Source organism: Brienomyrus brachyistius, chromosome 6 (assembly GCF_023856365.1).
Source record: "Brienomyrus brachyistius isolate T26 chromosome 6, BBRACH_0.4, whole genome shotgun sequence".
Classification (NCBI taxonomy): Eukaryota; Metazoa; Chordata; class Actinopteri; order Osteoglossiformes; family Mormyridae; genus Brienomyrus; species Brienomyrus brachyistius.
In genome coordinates this window covers 28,688,788-28,707,139 of record NC_064538.1, presented here as the reverse complement: position 1 = coordinate 28,707,139, position 18,352 = coordinate 28,688,788, and the positions used below count along the sequence as shown (strand labels likewise).

At 42.5% G+C, this 18,352-nt stretch overlaps 1 protein-coding gene across 11 annotated transcripts in view; it reads left to right on the top strand.

Moving 5' to 3' along the window:
• The window catches only part of LOC125744372 (IQ motif and SEC7 domain-containing protein 1-like), a 132,735-nt gene that overhangs the window by 79,510 nt on the left and 34,873 nt on the right, over window positions 1–18,352 (top strand). The window contains exon 1 of one of the 11 annotated variants that reach the window (XM_049016110.1): window positions 8,743–8,950. The exons of 9 other annotated variants lie outside the window; for them this stretch is intronic. Coding sequence is in view for 1 of the 2 variants with exons in the window: in XM_049016099.1 (XP_048872056.1) it covers window positions 12,798–12,925 (128 nt within the window). In the remaining variant the exon portion in view is untranslated. Of the gene's footprint in view, window positions 1–8,742; window positions 8,951–12,610; window positions 12,926–18,352 lie in introns of those variants that run through there. One more of the 11 variants, XM_049016099.1, reaches the window with a different exon arrangement.

Sequence of the window (18,352 nt, the reverse complement as noted above, 5' to 3'; positions counted from 1 at the left end):
TGAAAGTGTTTATGATTGACTTGGAGAGTGTGTGCAGAGCTCATGCAAAAGCAGTGGCGGTAAACTTTAAACTGATTTTTAAAATCTCCATCTGTCATCTGAAGCAAAAATTTGGGTGTGGGAGGAGCCTGAGGAGGCTATGATTCCAAGTCAGGTGACTAGGAATGGGGATGCAAAGCTACACCCTTGCTGTGTACAGCGGGGATGAGAACTGTTGGCCTCAAATGGGGATATAGACAGGTAGTGGAAAGTGGAAAGAGCATTTTGAGGAGCTCCTGAATCGCAGTGATACGCCATCCTTTGAGGAAGTAGAACTGGACGACTCAGAGGAGGGCTTATCACAGGGGCTGTTGTCACTGAAGTAGTCATAAAACTCTTTGGTGATAAGGCTCTGGGGGTGGATGAGATTCGCCCTGAGTTCTTGAAGGCTCTTGATGCTATTTAATTGTCTTAGCTGATGTGCCTCTTCAACACTGCATGGAAGAATGGGGTGGTGATCCCAATCTTTAATAAAGGTGACCAGAAGATGTGTTCCAACTGCAATGTGTTCCAAGCGCAGTCCTGCGCTTCCTAGGAATGTTTATGCTGGGGTAATTGAGAGGAAGGTCCGCCCATTGGTGGAACTTCGGATCCAGGAGGAACAATGCGGATTCTGTCTTGGCCACGGAACACTGGACCAGCTCTTCACCCTCAAGGATATTTGTAATACATGGGAGTATTCCCAACCAGTCTACGTGTGCTTTGTGGACTTGGAAAAGGCATGCAATCATGTCCTTCGGGGGGTCCTGTTGGAGATGCCTTATGAATATGGAGTAGGGGGTCCGCTGTTGCGGGTCATCAGGTCCCTGTACTACAGGAGCAAGAGTTTGGTTAGAAGTAGTAAGTCAGACTCATTCCTGCTAGGTGTGGGATACTGTCAGGGCAGGCCTTTATCACCAATTCTGTTCTTAACTTTTATGGACAGAAATTCTAAGCGTAGCCAAGGGGTGGAGGGTCTGGTTTATGACCTCAGGATCACTTCTTGCTATTTGCAGATGTTGTAGTCCTGTTGGCGTCATTAGGCTGTGACCTGCAGCCTGCACTGGGACAGTTTGCAGCTGAGTGTGAAGCAGCAGGGATGAGGATCAGCACCTCCAAGTCTGAGGCCATGGTTCTTGACTGGAAAAGGGTGGATTGTCCTCTTCTGGTGGGGGATGAGTTGCTACCTCAAGTGGAGGAGTTTAAGTATCTCTGAGTCTTGTTCACGAATGAAGGAAGAAGGGAGTGGGAGATCGACAGACAGATCGCCACAGTGTCGTCAGTAATGTGGAGTCTGTACCATTCTGTTGTACTAAAGAGGAAGCTGAGCCAGAAGGTAAAGCTTTCATTTTACCAGTCAATCTATGTTCCTACCCTCACCTTTGGTACTAGCTGAAGAAATGAGATTATGGATACAGGTGGCAGAAATAGGTGGCAGATTATATCTCTTGGCTGGCCTGGGAACACCTTATTATTTCCCCGGTGGAGCTGGAGGAGGTGGCTGGTGAAAGGGAGGTCTGGGTATCCCTGCTTAGACTGCTGCCCCCATGACCTGACCCCAGATTTTTAAACAAATAGGTACAGAGCGTTGTTAAAAGAAGAGGTCATATAACACAGTGGTAAACTACTGCCCCTAGCCCAACTTTTTTGCAACATGTTGCTAACATCAAATTCAAATTGAACATATATTTCTCATAAAATGATAAGATTTATCAGTTTCATTTGAAGTAGATCAAGATGAGGGAGGAATATTCTTGGTCAAATATGTCTTTGCACCTTTCTTTACCTGTCCCACTTTCCTTGGAGTACATTAACTGCAGTTTAGGATTGCAAAGATATATTAGTTCCTTTGAACATATTTTTTGCTCCATTTAATTGAAACATTTTAGTCAGTATTTTAGCCTAATTGATTTGCCTGCAGGGCATGTTGGCAAAGTTGATGTCACTTGAATCCTGCCTAATGGTAATATATTTGTATATACTAACATGTTTCAATATTAGGGTGACCAGACAATCCATGACAGGGAGGACACTTTGAGCTACTTCAGGTTTTACAAGCCACTTTAAAACTGCAAAGCTCCTGTGCTTGGCTATATAGTTCAGTTCTACTTGTGTTTTGACTTGTTTGTTTCCTTAATTGAAAGACCCATCCATTAACATTAACAGTAACATTAACATTTGTGACACATGCATGATTATACAGTAGGAGACTGCCCAATCACACAGCAAGAATTCAGCGCTTAAGTGAAATTCAGGGCCTTTGAAATGTTAGTTTACAAATCCTGTCCTAGCTCTCAATATCACCCCTGACGTGGATTATCTGGTCACCCTATTCAATACAATATTGTGTTAAATAATTATGCAATGATTCATATGCATTTTGGATTTGTAACATTTATTTGTAAATATATAATAAATGTAATATGCCTTTTGTTATAAGTACCGCTTTCTGAAAACTGCAAAATTGCATTTGGCCATGTAGAGTTGGATTACTTTATACAGCCATCCTGAGCAGATAGTGAAAAAGGCAATTAAGGGCACTTAAGTGTCAGAATGCACTAGGGTCTTTTACAAGCAACTCGATCGTATTTATGTGCTTCTTTACCCAGTGTGAGTATCTAGCCTTTGAACCATCCAGTGCTGATGTAGCACCTTGTTTACCTAACACAAACTCAGTGAATGTTCCTTCACCATAGGCACTGAGGGTGTCTAATTGCCAAAATTGCTGAAGTCTTTACTGAATATGGGTAAATGGCACCCAGTCTCTCATCATGAGACTAGGTGTTATTTTTCCAAAAGCCACAGTCATCGTGGCTGCTATTCAGATTTTTTTTAAATATATAAAGCTAGTAGATTCAGTTCTTTTCTCAGTAATTCATTGGGAACTTTGGAAACCTTGTCTCTTGGGGTAGGGCACCCTCAGTGTCAGGTGACCACACAGATTTTACCTTTCATCCCACAAGGATTTTGCTTTTCTGCTTGTCATTTGCATGCATGTTTCTTTGTTCCCCATAGTGACCCAGAGCCCAGTCTTTATCAGTTTGGGTTTTGAATTCCACATCTGCTCGGTCTCCGCACACTGTATGCTGAAGGAGTATTTTTGAGGGTGATGTCTTGTATATCTGGAGTTATTGACGACCAACACATCCTTTTCACTGGTTCACATCCGTCCAGATGTTGTACAAGAAGGTGATGTGTTGCTTATGGCACTTAAAGGAAAGACGGCTCTATTTGCCTGCTGCTCATACCCACCGTGATCTCGAAAATGCTACCTGCTATTTCAATGCAGCACACACATCTCCTGAATGACCGAGAAGGCAGAGACTCCACAAAAAGGCATGTTAGTGTTCACATCATGTCAGGACATGTTCTTGCTATTATATTGACATAGAATTTCTCTGTGGATTTAATGCATAATTGGAATTACATGATTATTATTACTAGAATTAGCAAAAAAATGACATTTGAATAAAATCCTTCACTAATGTGCAATGAAAACGTCTAACTGCAAATACCTCTTTTTTGAAGCATTAAGAATTTTAGCTGTAGCACAGAATTTTCTTTTACATTCCTCAGAAATAGTTGAGCTGATATATTGAATTGTGTATAAAAATACATATTTGTCTATGTACAAACCTGTTTAACTATCGAAACAACTGGTATATTACAGCTGCATTTTTACGCTTGTCCTAGATACTCTAAAGAACATATAAATAAATATAAATTTACTTCATATATATTTGTAAAATGTAAGGTCGCAGTGATTAGAGTTGAGTGGTGGTTAAAGAACCAGGAGATGTAACCAGATTCGTGCCTCAGGGCAAGATCCTGTTCCAATGCTCATTAAACACTAAAACTGATATGGACATTGTACATGCAGCTTATGTCCAGGAAAACAACTGTATCACAGTGTAAATGACAAGCAGTAATGTGTGGATGTTTCTCTTTACACCACATATGTATTATGAATGCAGAAAATCATACAATTTACATGTGTGGAAGTTTTGGTCTTTTTAAAGGAACATAAGGATCTATCTAATATTCATCTGTGGATGTGACACAGCATACAGTGGCCTGTGATGCGTGGTGTCCTGCAGCATTGGCCATGCATTGGGCCAACTGGTCTGCTTCCTGAGGAAAAGCATACTGAGCGGCAGAGAATTGAGGATTTGGTGTGAGGAGAGGGTGGGGGGTTTACTGATGGGCAGTTTCCTGTCCTGGGAGCACGTACCAAATCCCTGAGCAAGCTTATATAAGAGACTGTGTATGTGGGTGTCTTCAACTTATCCTACTGTATTCTCCATACTTCCATGTACAGTAGCACCGTCATCATGCCCCTGCAAGCAGACAGTCATGTGATATGTCAACTTCTAACAATGCAAAGCTTCCCGTTGAAAAGAACATGAGGGCAGAAGGATCCATCGAAACCGCCATTGCACACCTACAGCTACAGCAACAAACAGCTGATGAGGACTAGCTGTGTGGGTTTGCATAAATCACATTAAAGAGGGAGATACTTAATGAACAGCTTGGGTTACAGCTCAGGGGTAACAACCTTGAACTTCTGAAAGGGCTGCCCCGTCGTTAGCAGTTAAGAAAATTATAGTGCAGTGTCGCCGCAGCCAGTAAACAGTCATTAGAGTCGAGGCTGCAGCCATGCCGTGTCAGTCAGCGGACCCAGGCAGCCCCACTGCCTGCTTCCACTGTGTCCAAGCTGGAAAAGACTATGCATTAGTTTGCTCATACAGGTTTTCTTTTGGAAATTGTAAGGAACACCCCCCCCACACACACACCAAAAAAACTTTGATGGAAAAAAGCGCATTGTGGGAAATTCTCAAAAAAAAATTAATACTGCCCTACATTTGAACTCGTAACTTGGAAATTCCAAGTTGGAAATTTCAGCAGGAAAGCCTCCTGAAGTCGAAATACCTACTCAACACCGACCTCAGAATTCAAGTTGACTGCGCCCTTTATCAACAGCTGTACTTTTATGCTATTTGTTAGCACTTACGTCCTATTTGTGGCTCTTTAAATTTGTCATACACATAGTATTGTCCAACTGCTATCTGTAGACGTGTTGCTACAGTGTTTTTATACACAAAATGCCACATAATGTGTTGTTACTGATATTGCTAACAATGGCTAACAATTAACTAGGCTAGAACTGGAGCATGTTACAGAAAGCAGGATATCTTGCTTAGCTGGATAACTTGTCAGATTTAAGGTAGTCTGGGCTAAGTGTAAGTGAAGAAGATAAAAACCATTACTTGGTAAATTATATCTAAGAAGGGTATCCGGCTACGCAAGAAATCCTGCTTTGAAACTGGTCCCTGGTATTGCTAAATAGCTTTTCTTGCTGTACTGGAACATGGTTAACTCAGGTCTGACGTCATTCCCAGTTCCGACGTCCGAGGCAAATGAAACGCAGCATAAGCCTTAGTATTTGCAAAATTATCTGTTACATATTTCTAAGTTTGTATGTTTGTGCAAGTGTGAATGTCACAGCACTCATGCTAGCACCCAACACTAGAGATCTTCTGAAGGCTGAATCCTGTTGTTTCTGCTCTGTGCAGATCTGCACTCGACAGATAATTGAACAAAATATTCCTTGTTTTTGTTCACCGGATATGCTCATTTGGCTTCAGCATGGGATGAAAGGCTGCACTGTACACATCGTTGCTGTGAAAGCTCTATATCTGTGCTGGGTTTGGAATCGTCACAAGCGAAGTGCCAGAAATCGGTATGAAATAAAGATGGCTTCTTTTTCATGACTTTTGCTTTAAGCCTTTGTTCATAAGAGGAGCTGGTGCTGACACTGTAATGTGCAGGTGGCTGTCAAAGCTCACATGTCATATGTTCACAGACATTCTTGCACCGCCCTTCTATTTTTATCCTTCACATCTTCCCCTAGAATACGCTGTGTTCTGAATTTGACAGCCTTGTTCTAAAAATGGGGCAGGCGTATGAAGGCATTTCATATTTTATTATACTTGATATGATTTTGAATATACCTTGGGATCTAGAAATATTATTTTCAGGATTATTATGAAAATCATGGATCATTTGAAACCTGTGTAATTGAGGTTCTGTGTAATGGCTCCCTCTATGGGTGGAAAAAATATGTAATAATCGCTTTACATTTGGTGCCTGCCGTTTACTGCTTACTTCCCCACTGATGTGATACTCCCCCATGTGTTTTGTTATCCTTTGAACCCCAAGGACTGCCATGCAGGACAGCCACCCATATACTGTGAGAATTAAGAGCTATATTTTTTGTTATTGTAAGACCACAACTTGCTATAGTTGTTGATTTTCAGGTTGAAAAATATGAGAATGTGAAAAACCGTATTATTTACAATCATTTATCCTGGCCATGGTTGGCGTGAGGCAGTATAATGCACAAGACTGGGGGGGGCGGGGGGGGGGGCATACCCCAGATTGGATCCATTGAAGGGTGCATGGTCACTCGCTATCAGCAATTTAAACATGTCAGTGGGTCTATCTGGGTGTCTTTGGACTGAAGGAGAAAACCAGAGTATCTGGGTGACATCCGCACAACACAGGAAGAAACTTCACATGAATACAATGCAGACACCCCTCTGATGGAGGTGTGAGACAAAAGTTCTGCTCACTGAATCACTTGTTGCCCCTGATGATATGTGATTATTCTTAATTCCACTCCTATGCTGTGTTTGCTGCCATTCAATGATAGTAACTGTGCCTTTTTCTTACCCACTGCCCACTGTATAGGGCTGTAATTTGGGGTGGGGGGTGGCAACAACCCTGGGCCCCATACAGATCTCGACTTAGTATAATAAAATAACATAAATCAAATATTCCAAATTCCAAACAATTTATATAACAGTTTTGGTTAAAGTATTATAATGTATAATTGTTAGGATCGCCGTTAAAAGCGAGCGATCGAACGTGCAGGAGAGCGGGCAAGAAGCAGGGAGCAATCAGGTAGGTGGATTTCGGGGGAAAACGGGGATTTATTGAAAGGTAAGGGCAGGACAGAACACTGGCATTGACAAACATCAATGACGGACGATGAACTAAGGTAAGACAGGGACTGAAATAGACAAAACAAGGTACAGCTGGGTGCGATTGGGGAAGCACACGTGGATAATCAGGGGGGCGTGACACACACGAGGATCATACGAGTTGGGCGTGACAATAATAATGTAATTGATCTTAAATTTGGCCTATCAATCCTCCCCCTGATCAGCGAATTTTACAGGTAGCATTTCTGACCCCAACCTGACCTGTAAGTTTTACCTCTGGGACCCCACACTTTAATTAGCATATTATTGATGTTCCATCATTTTTATTTCTTTTCTTTGTTTCTCTTTAGGTTTCAAAAAAGGCCAAATGTCTCACTTAGGACCCCCTAACCATGTCAGCCTAGGGTCCTCAGAGACCCTGAGCTGGTCTACGTTTTTGCTTCTTTCCAGCGTCCTGCCAGACAGTCCACATTTTTGCTCCCTCGCAGCTCCCGGTAGGAGCAAAAACGTTGACTGGTAGTGGGTCCCTGAGAACTGGGTTGGGAAACACTGTTCTAGGCAGAAATTCATCTAATAAAATTCACTTACTGCAAGTTCAAAGTAGGAAGTTTTGTTTTTTTTTCAGTCCAAACATTTTGCCATGGACACATCTGTCCGTGTACAGACAGGTTGATCCCTGGTTTAAAGTGTTGGATAGGATTAGCCTGGTCTGAGACCCTCAGACTTGGGTTCCTCTGTTATCTCTAAGAGAAGCACATCTCAGCAGGACCTTCCAGAGGCCAAACAGACCACATTGACAGCCATATTCATGCATATAGTGCCATGCCCCCCAGAAGCTCTTTTAAGCTCTATTTAGATGATAGACCATAAAAACCACTAAGGTGATTACCTTTTTCAAAGAAGATTATTTTCAGTGTTTTTTTCCATCTCAAATATCAGTGAATGTGACCTCAGTGGATCGCTTGACTTCATGCTGTTCTACTTAATTGCTCTCCTCATGTAATGGAAAGCCTAAACATTCTTCATTAATGTCAGAATTCATCTGTACATTCTTCACAAACCTGCTTTCTCTTTTTAAACCTGCCACTGTTTACACACATTTTCGTAATTCAGTTTGAGGGATTATATATGGTTCTTAAATGCAGATTAGTGAGTAAATACCTCAGGCTTCACTTCATGCATTTCAAGTGTGATGGTCCTGCCCAGTCAGAAGCATGGTGGTTGTAGATGGTTCTCATTCATCATATAGGTTAGGTCCCTATATTACCCATATCGGTGCTGGCCACAATTTTTTTTTTGTATTTTGGTTTTGAAAAACTGTCATTTTGCAATTTTCCTGCTTGTGTCTAACCTCTTCAATATATGTACAATCCCAGGAAGCCTATAATAATCTATTTCTGGGTTCTCCTCCCAACTAGCACCCCCCCCCCAACACACATCACCACCATTGGGACCTGGGCTCTGCCTTTGCTGCTACTCTGTGGGCCTCAAAAAAGCCCGGAACGAGCAGTGACCTTGCGGTGCTGCTGTAAAGGCATGGCGAAGCTACGTCACTCAGAGAGCAGAGGATCAGCAGCCGAGACTGAACAAATGGCTTGAGTGGAGAGTGTGTGTGTGTATGTGTGTATGGGGGAGGGGGGCACTTGGAGGGAGGGAAAGAGAGAGAGAGACTAAGGGGAATAGAAAGAGAGAGGGAGAGGAAGAGAGAGGTAGGGAGAGAATGCAGAAGCTGCAGTACATCTCCCTGCGTTTCGGAACACAAATTGTGCTGATCAGTACATACTGCAGTTTCCTGATGTTTTTCTTGTACATCACGCTTCCCGCACCATTCCACCGCTTCCCTCCTGCTCTTCATATTCACTCTTCCATCTGGACCTGCCCAGCCTCTGCTTTCCAGCCAGCCCTGCTCATCGAGGACAGCGGGTGAGGTAGGTAGCGGTGCAGCGTTTTCATGTGGACAGCCTCGAGCAGCAGAAAGGGCTAAGTGATGGGCGGCTGGCTGGGGCCGGATTGTTGGGAAAGGTCTACCTCCTTAGTGAATCCCGCATTGCTCCGATGGTCACATGGCTTCCCTCCTGGCGGGACTCACCACTACTTGCCCGTATAAAAGTGAAGTGGATGGTGCAGGGAAACTTATCATGGTATCCCTTGTACGTGTGTCAAGGTCTTTTTTCATCATATAGATCAGTGACCCAGGACAAGACATTTTCAGAGAAAAGCCCAGCTTTGATCTGCTCGATGTGAAAGGTGTTGAATTGCATGGCGGTTCAGTCCGATGCATCCCATAACTCACTTCCACGTTGAGCAAAATGGTCATCTTTCGATGCGCCGTAAGTTCACCCGCAGTGAACATATGCTTAGAAGCTAATGTGTACAATATAGGTGAATGGGCCCACTCTGCAAAATCCAGGACACCTGAAGATGCCTTTCAAATTCAGCATGCTCCACTGTTGACTGAATTGCACAATTACCTTGTTGTATCAATCCCTACAGTACATCAGTTTCCACTCAGAGTGGCATCCAAGTCCTATAGCTGGAGTGACATCGTTCGATATGTCGCAGTACCAGTAGGGGACTTAATTGGCTTTGCACTTCTTGGCGAGGGCAGAACTTAACGTAGGCTTACCGTATTCAGGGGATGTTACTCTTGCAGACATCACTCCTGTCCTTTCTGGGTTTTTGGCATGCCGAATGAGTTTCGGCTGCCTGAAATGCACACCCTATAATTTTGGCCCTGGGGTTACCATGAATGGCTGACAGCAGCAGTCTGCAGGATGCACTAGCAGTAGCAGAGTGACTGGTACATCTCTATGTTCTAAAGCAACAAGACAGAAAGGAGACACTTTGTACCCTGCCATTTTTTAATGAAGAGTGTTATCGAGGCTGACATGGACTCAGAGGGAAGGATGAGGGGAGTGAGTCACTAGTATGAGATGTTCTTCAGAGTAACTGTTCTCTAAACTTGCTTTTTTGTGATGACAAAACCAGAACAGAATGCATCTCTAGAATCAACAGAACTCAGCATCTCTGCAGTCAAACTGTCAAACCCAGCAGTGAATTATATTCACCACTTGCTTTGGGTCTTTCGGTAGTCAGAATCATCTTCTGGAAAATGTCTGCAATGGCTGTGAGAGTCGGTACCATTTCGTCTTCCCTCCCTTTGGACTCCTTCCTCTGTGCCCTGACCTGCTCTACATTGATCACTGTTCCTGAGTTTAGACCACAAATCTTCCAATGAGGAGAGGAAAGAAATGTCTGGGATCCCAGGTTTTCTTCACAGGAAACGGCGGCCTGTCTTGGGACGTGTAGTTCTCTGCCCGGGTCTGTCACAGACATACTGATTTTATAGCTATCTGCCCCAAAAGCAGCTTCACATGCGTCTTTTTTTATATCCTGAGGTGTCTCTCTCCAGCCCAGACCCATCGCTTGATGTGATTAGTGTGTTGGATATTCTCCTCAGGACCTTTTGAAGTGTGATTCTGAGAAGTGGGTTTTACCCTTCAGCTTGTACAACATCCTGTGTTGCTGACAGACCACTTTTGAAATGTATCCTCGTGACGATTAGACCTCCGCTTTAATGGCTAAGTCTCAGTAGTCAATCACTAGGAATATAGTTAGTATAAAAAAGCCTAGACTGGAAAAACCATAAACCAGACTTATGAAGTCCACATGCTATTGTAGTATAGTGAAATTCATTATTCAGAATAAGTGTATTTCTACCAAAAATGAAGGAAACTTTACTGAATGATGAGAGCCAGACACCTAAAATCCAGTGCTTTTCTGCCAGCTCTGTGGCCTATGGCTTTGGCGTTCTTACTCTTGTTCCCTGCTGCCTGCCAAGGGCATCTGTGCCCTAAACACATTCTTTCCAGTGGTTCCTGGGGCACAGAGTCTCATCTGTTTTGGGTGTTTGTTTAGTGCGTCCCGTGGTCTCCCGGTACACGACTGCCACATTTTGGTCGGACAGCTAGAGAAAACAGTACCCGTAAGGGGTGGCTGGTTTCCGTTGGGGGGAGGGCTGGTGTGGGTGCTCCCCGATGGCATGTAAAGTACAAATTATGATTCCTTCAGGATTTAAATAATTCCATCTGTGGCTTGCTGCAATGAGCAATCAACTAGCATGTGTTAAAAGCTATGATATTCCCTACTACCCTCACCCCACTTTAAATCAATGTTACTGCTTCGAGTTACTCTGTAAAACAGATGGGTGAACAGCCACTTCCACTGCATCCTTAATGCTTGTTCCCCACAGATCTCCGAGCAGCGCACTGTAGGTCATGGCTGATCAGTGCCTCAAGCATGTCTGTAGGGATATTTGGAAAGAGTCTGGCCTCAATTTCAAGTTGTATACAATGAGTAATTATTGCTGCTCAATTCAGCTCGCAGGGAATAAGGACTGTTTAATCAATAATGCAGTAAGCCTTAAGTATGGGCTGTGGTCATGTGACCGCAGTGGGAGGATTTAAATAAGAGGCATTATGGGTTGCCTGTGCTGAGGGACCTATTATGTCTGAGTCTTTGTTTTCCTCTTCTGGAAGCTGCTGCCTTCTCTCTATTGAGTACATTGGGCATTTTCGTTGTTCTCCATGTGGGAAGTAGGCTGTCCTTCTCTGGCTTGTTTGGAATGCGAGCGGAGGAGCAGAGCTGCCGTCTTTGTGCCTCACGTGTGGGAAGGGATGGCAGCGAAGTCCAGGCTGGCCAAATGTGCAAAGAGCTAACTGTCGCCAGGACGACTGGTGACTGGGTGAGTCACGGGGATTGTCACACTTCAACCCTTTCCACCCCATGCTCCGTGACTCAGAAAAACTCATTCTCAGTCTGTGCTAAAATAAAAGTGCGACTTCCACAACAACATGCATATCAGCAGCTGTATTAGCTGTTGTTTAAGCCTGTTTCTGTAATTGCTTTTCCAGTGCTTATATATTGATTCACGTCAATGTAGCCTGAGAAGACACAGTAATATTAAATGGAACTGGCAGTTGGAATGCGTCTTTTTTTCTGAAAAGATGCAAATTAGAACATTTGGAATAAAGACAGATGCCCATTTAGTAATGATTACAAATTTCTGATACTGCATGCAGACAAACGCAGTTCTGTTAAATTTTAGAACAGCAAGACAGTTGCCTCTATTCCAGATTTTCATACCTTGACTAAAAATAAGGATAAAGTCAAAGTATACAGTACTGTGCAAAAGTCTTAGGCAGTCCAAAGAAATGTTTAAAACTGTTTATCTGGGTAGCAGGTGTACTTTGGCTTAGAACAAAAAACACAATTTAACATTAGAACATGTGCAGTTTAAGAGTAACACAATAATAACTAGTAATAATTTCTTCTGTTTTCTAAAAAGTTACTGATATCTAGTTGGATGGCTAGATGAACACCGCTTCAGTTCCTAAACTTCTCCTCAGGGGCACCTCAGCCGTTCCATGATTTTGTTAAATTTCACCAACAGCTCAATTTAATAAATAAATATATTGGTTTAAAAAGTCAGTGACGTATGAGGTGTGCTAGTGGCCAAGTCAAACAATACATGGCTGCACTGGACGGTCACTGCAAATACTAGGATGATTTTAGCAGAGCTTCTGAAATGGCTAAGCTGACACACTTTGACAGGCATAATATCATAGTTTTACACCAAGACGAGGATAATCTAAACATATTTGATTTTGCCTGCCTAAGACTTTTGCACGGTACTGTATTTAAACGTCAACTTCAGATATATGATACGTGGAGCCATCAAAAGGTGAAAGATTGTTCTTGTTGGTCATAGTGCAAATGACCGACTGTGCAACAGCCAAATTGAGCCAGAGGAGGTACTTATCTGGGCTGGGGATGACCATGGAACTGATTGTTGCTCTTGTCAAACAAGGTTCAGCAATTGGAATTTACCACTTAAATTTCAGGTAAGCGGACATGGCAGCCTGCTTATTACCCTTAGAGTCACTTCCAGAACGATGCAGGAATACACTTTAATAAATGTAATTTCCTGTGCTTGGCTAAATACCAGCTTTAATATTTTAGATGTTTTTATTGTTTTTAAATTGTACCCATTCAGTATAAAATGATCTCTGACAGTTAGATGTTATCCGTCACTCAGGGCTTATCAGCCACATGTTTGCTGAGAACCTTCAGAACATCACTTCCGGAGAAAAAAACTGCCAGTACTATGATTTAAAAAGCCTGTTTCCTTTTTCCCCTTAATATCCATGCTTCTTTTTTTTTCTTTTGTGCCTCTGAAAAACAGTTGTTTTTCTTTCCTTCTACTGACCTCCTCTTTCCCGAAGTTATATAAAGCCTGATATTTTGCTGACTGGCACTCTGCCTACACGTTACTGGAAGCACGCAGCAGTGGTGAATGTTCCCTGTGTCAGCGCCACGCTGCGTCTGTGCACTCGGCACTTACAGACCCATTCAGAACAGCTGTCTGGCCCAACATTGCTTATGAACTGGAACTTCTCTCTGCATACTGCTTCGGTCTGTAGACTTCATACTTCACACTCCTTTGGTTTTGAGTTACAAAGCTCTGTCTGAGTCTGTGAAGAGCTGCCCAAGTTTACTCTAGGTGTCTTCTTGCCACAGACTAAAGACATGCAGTTTGTCTGGGTTAGGGACTCATATTCAGTGGTAATGTTTAACTTTGTGTGAACGCATGCAAGCTTTATGATGAACTGGTGTCTTGTCCAGGATGTGTCTTACACATAATGTTTGATTGGATGGGATCAGATAATTTAAGTTAGTTTAAGTGTGAGTTCATTGAAGATGGATGGATGGGAAGACATTTTTTTAGCCTGGACAACAATCTGAAACACCTTTTATTTGCTGTGAAGCACCAATGTCCAGGTGGTTTCATATCAACTCCTCAACAGCATGTATGTTTGTAATGTGCTATTTGCCTCACTGGCACTTCGGACAAAAGTGTCTGCGAAATAAAATGAATGTAAATAAATGATAATGAATCCCTGGCACCTCTGTGCCATCTACAGTTGCCATAGCCCTGGCCCCTCAGACCCAGACTCGGGCCAGAATTTCCTTTGAGAAATACAGGAATGTGGGACGCACCTGGTTGTTCAGAGCAGGCCCCAGATTGGAGCCGTCGAAAGGAGATGAGCCTCTTCGGGAGTCAGCTGTAATCTTCGCTGGGGGGGTGACTCTTTGGGGTCAGAGCAATAGATCCATGTCAGATGGTAGCTAGTAAAGTGAGTCCAGACACACAGGCCTGCTATGCTAAACAGTGTTTCTTCATCCCTGAAATGCAGTCTAAATTGATTAAATAAATTCTATGGCACACTACTTGAAATGACATCTCACACAGTTTTATGTCTTAGTTTTTTGTTTTTCACTGATGAATAACATACCATTTCAAAGACCCGTAATAATCCCAGAAATACATGCCTAGAGCTTAGATGATTGGATGCTGTTTCAGAAATCACCATAGACCAATAACAATGTCAGTTTAAGGCCTTATTTAGCATTTCTGGATGTGATACAAGTTTGGAGCACTCTTCAGTGTTTTTCGATTAGGAGATTTGACTTTATATCAATTGACAGCACACACTGGGAAGAATATCCTGATGACAGTCTGTTTCTTGCCATCCTTTCCAGAGATCATGTCTGGGTTTATCAAAGCACTTAAAGCCATTTGCAACATTGTTTGTAATCAATACACTTATCCAGGAGAAATAATGAATCATCAAACAAGATGTGTGGCATAATCTCATGTACATGTAAAAAAGTGGGTTTTTTCATTTGATTTATAGAGTCTAATTAGTCAAAATCAAGTTTAATGAGCATAACTACAGCGTAATACTTGTTAAATGGGACTTTTATACACAGCTGTGAGTTTAGGATAAATAATCGGTCTGGAGCTCACACACGTAGCTATAAATGCTTAAATAAAGCAGTTTTACTGATAAATTACACTAGTTTGGTATTTATTTCAACTTGTCAGTTCTCCATTTTGCAATAGAGGTTGTTTGGATGACAAGGTGCTTTGATGGCTGTTTTGGGCATAAATGTACAGACAGTTCTCAAAATATGTAAGTAATCTGTCACACAAACTCTTACATAAGTCAGGATTTATGTAAATTGGATTGACCCCTCCCACACCATTCAAGACACTGTAGAGTGAAAAACACATCTGACAGCTTGTGCATTGCATATGCTGTCATTTTGTGCTGGTGCTTCTGTAAACTTGCATATTTTTTGTTTAAGTCCACATTTACATAAATCAAGAGCTGCCTGTATCTGTGTGGCTAAACTTCAACTTTGGCAAAAGATGTTAGCAAGCCAGCCGTGGACAAAATTGGCGAGTAACTGTTCAGCTTTTCATTGGGAGAAAAGACACAGCTCAAGTACACTGTCGTGTTTTGTGTTGCATTTGTAAATGTTGCACATGCATGGTTTTCTTGTTTTCTGATATATACAGTACAACAATCAGATCCATGCAATTATGTAATTTCTGGTGTTACTTAGAAAGCTATTCAATGGTTTCTTACAGAAGAAAAATAAAAAATATTATATTTTCTCAGAGTATCGATACACAACTAATTAGTGTTGTACTGTTAGTCACCTTTGCGCTATAATTTAAGTGATTTAAACTGGAGATGACCCCCCCTCCCCAAAAAAAACAGTTTTTCTATAATAGTTTTTGTAAGTACTTGACCCTTTGTTTATGTGTTATATGCATATATACACGTATCACATTGAAAAATCGTATCTCAATCCCTCTTCTTTACCCATTGTGGCTCTTTGTAAATCTTGGGTCAGACATTTAGGAGAAAATGGGTCTTTGTTTTAAAAGGGTTGCCGACCTCTGGTTTAGGGGAACCTACCTACATCCTTGCTAATAAAATTGCACCTTTGTACACAGTATTAAAACATATATGTACTTGCCCATGTTAGGAGACAGGACTGAGAGTTTCTGGCTGGTTTTAATGAATGCAGTGTCTCCACAGCGGGATTAGAAACAGCCACAGAACTAGATGGTACATGAGAGTAATGGGCCGTCATCTCACTAAAGTCACTCTAGAGATCTTTGGAATGTGATTGGCTACCTCTCCTGGGGCAGACTTCATACAAGCTTATTCTGCCAGGAGCATGAGGGATATGTAAATGGGAGCCAATGTGCTTGGTGGCAAATTTCACCTCGTGATTCAGCTTTGTTTCGACAAATTGGAGCAGTGTCACTATTTCAAGCATATGCATGGGGAATGAACCACTGTGGTTGTCAGAGCCCAGCCTAACCTATGCATGTGAGTGCAGACAGCTGTCCAACAGAGAGTCCAACAACTGGAGATATTCCAGAATATATTTGAAATGTAAAAAGTGATAAACCATTGTAATAAACCAAATTATAAGAAACAATTATGAAGAAATTTTGGTAACACTTTCTACAAATGCCATGTCCATAAGAATCTAAGATCAGATTCATAACACATTTAATGCATTTTTAAGTCATTATCACCATGGCTATTAATATTTATAAAAAGGAATATAACATTATAGCCATGTTTATTATGCTGTATGAATGTTTAATGATGCCTATGCAGTATAATAACAGTATAATGTCATTTAGCTGTCAATAGAAAATGCTGTAATGCCGAGAGTTACCGAAAGTTTTTTTATGAAGAAACAATTTAGTGAATATTAGCTGACTTTCCACTGAGTCTTGGAAGAGCCTTTTTCAGCAGTGCTGGGATACCGAGTGAAGTGGCCTTCTGATCATGTGAGCTCACCCCTGGATGTCCTAAACTAGACTTTCACTTTGTGCTTGTGAACGCTGACCCCCTTAGGGAGGCCGGAGTGTTTCCTGACCTGCCTTCTAACAGGTCTTTCTGAAAAAGCCCAGTACAGAAGTACTTTAACTAATGGCTCCCTAAGGCTGGACAGGGCAAAGTGGGGTAAATAACCAGCGAATCTGAAAGACGAATACAGTTTAAATTTCCTAATACTCTTGCTGTGCATCTTTTAATTAAGCATTGCTTGTTGGGCTTTCAACTATATGCTGAGTAATTATCTTCATGTGAGTCTCAAAACAGTGCTTCAGCTGTGCCCCTGCTCAATAGCTGAACAGCTGTTAGCCTGTAAGTGACAAGGATCAGGTCTTGGTCTCTATAGACTACAGAGTTACACACTGTCTTAAAACCTGGATATTTAATCCCCCATTTCTACAAATTCACAACCTTCTATGAAGGTGTGCTTTTTGGACCCTCGGGGGCTTGTGTAAAGCAGAACCTCTGAGTCAAAGAGGAGATGCGTAGACTAACACTACATGATAATCAAATAATACAATGTTGTCTTTAAAAGAAACTGAACATTAGATGATAGAATGACCCTTGACCCACTAATTGCTTTTTACTGCAGCCACAGATCTGTTTGTTTTGCACTGAGTACTGACACATGTCACCATCTGCAAGCCCACTTACGGCCCTTCTGGTGCCGCCAGCACCCTGCCAGTTAGTTCACTGAATTTTTGCAGTGCCGTTTGGGACAGACAGATGGCAGCATACCCCCCCCAAAGCACTGGGGGAGATGTAGGCCGCAGTGTCATGCCCACTGAGCATGAAGCCTGTTCTTTCCCATGTTTATTTATATTCCCCGCAGTCACTGTCAGGCTGTGACCCTTTGTGGTTCATGAGAGCATACTCAGAGTGGCCAATGACAGGAACTCCAAGCAAAGATATACAGCGTTACACTCATTTCTGGGTGATGCCCACAAACAACAGCTATTTATCAATGGAGAGCTGATTAACTTCTTTTTTAATATTAATTGGAAAAAAAATAAATTTGTAACTCTTTCTCTTTTTGTCACGATATTCGTCGGCGGTAGCGGCGCACGGGTAAGGTGATGAGCGGAGAGGCAAGCAAGCAGGCAGACTTAGGGCAAACGGGGATTTATTGGGAGGACGAGGACTCGGGAACATGGCACGCCGACTAACATCATGACAGACAACGCTAACAGGTAAGACCAGGACTTAAAACCAGACAAGACTAATCAAAGTAAGCAGATACAGCAGGGTACAATCAAGGAAATACACGTGGGAAGGCAGGGGGCGTGGCATACACGAGGAGCGGACGAGCCGGGCATGACAGAGCCCCCCCCCAAAGGCGCGCTGCACCGGGCGCGCCCAGGAGGAGGCGACGAACGGGACGAGGGGACCAAGACCTGAAAAACAAAACCCAAAACCAAGAACAAAAGACCGGGAACTAAACAGAGAGACAGAACAGGCACAAAGACAGGACCAGGGACAAAACCTGACAGAGGACGGGGAACACGGACCGACAGAGAAAGAGAGGGGACACAGAAGGAACAGGCGGGACACAAGGGCCAG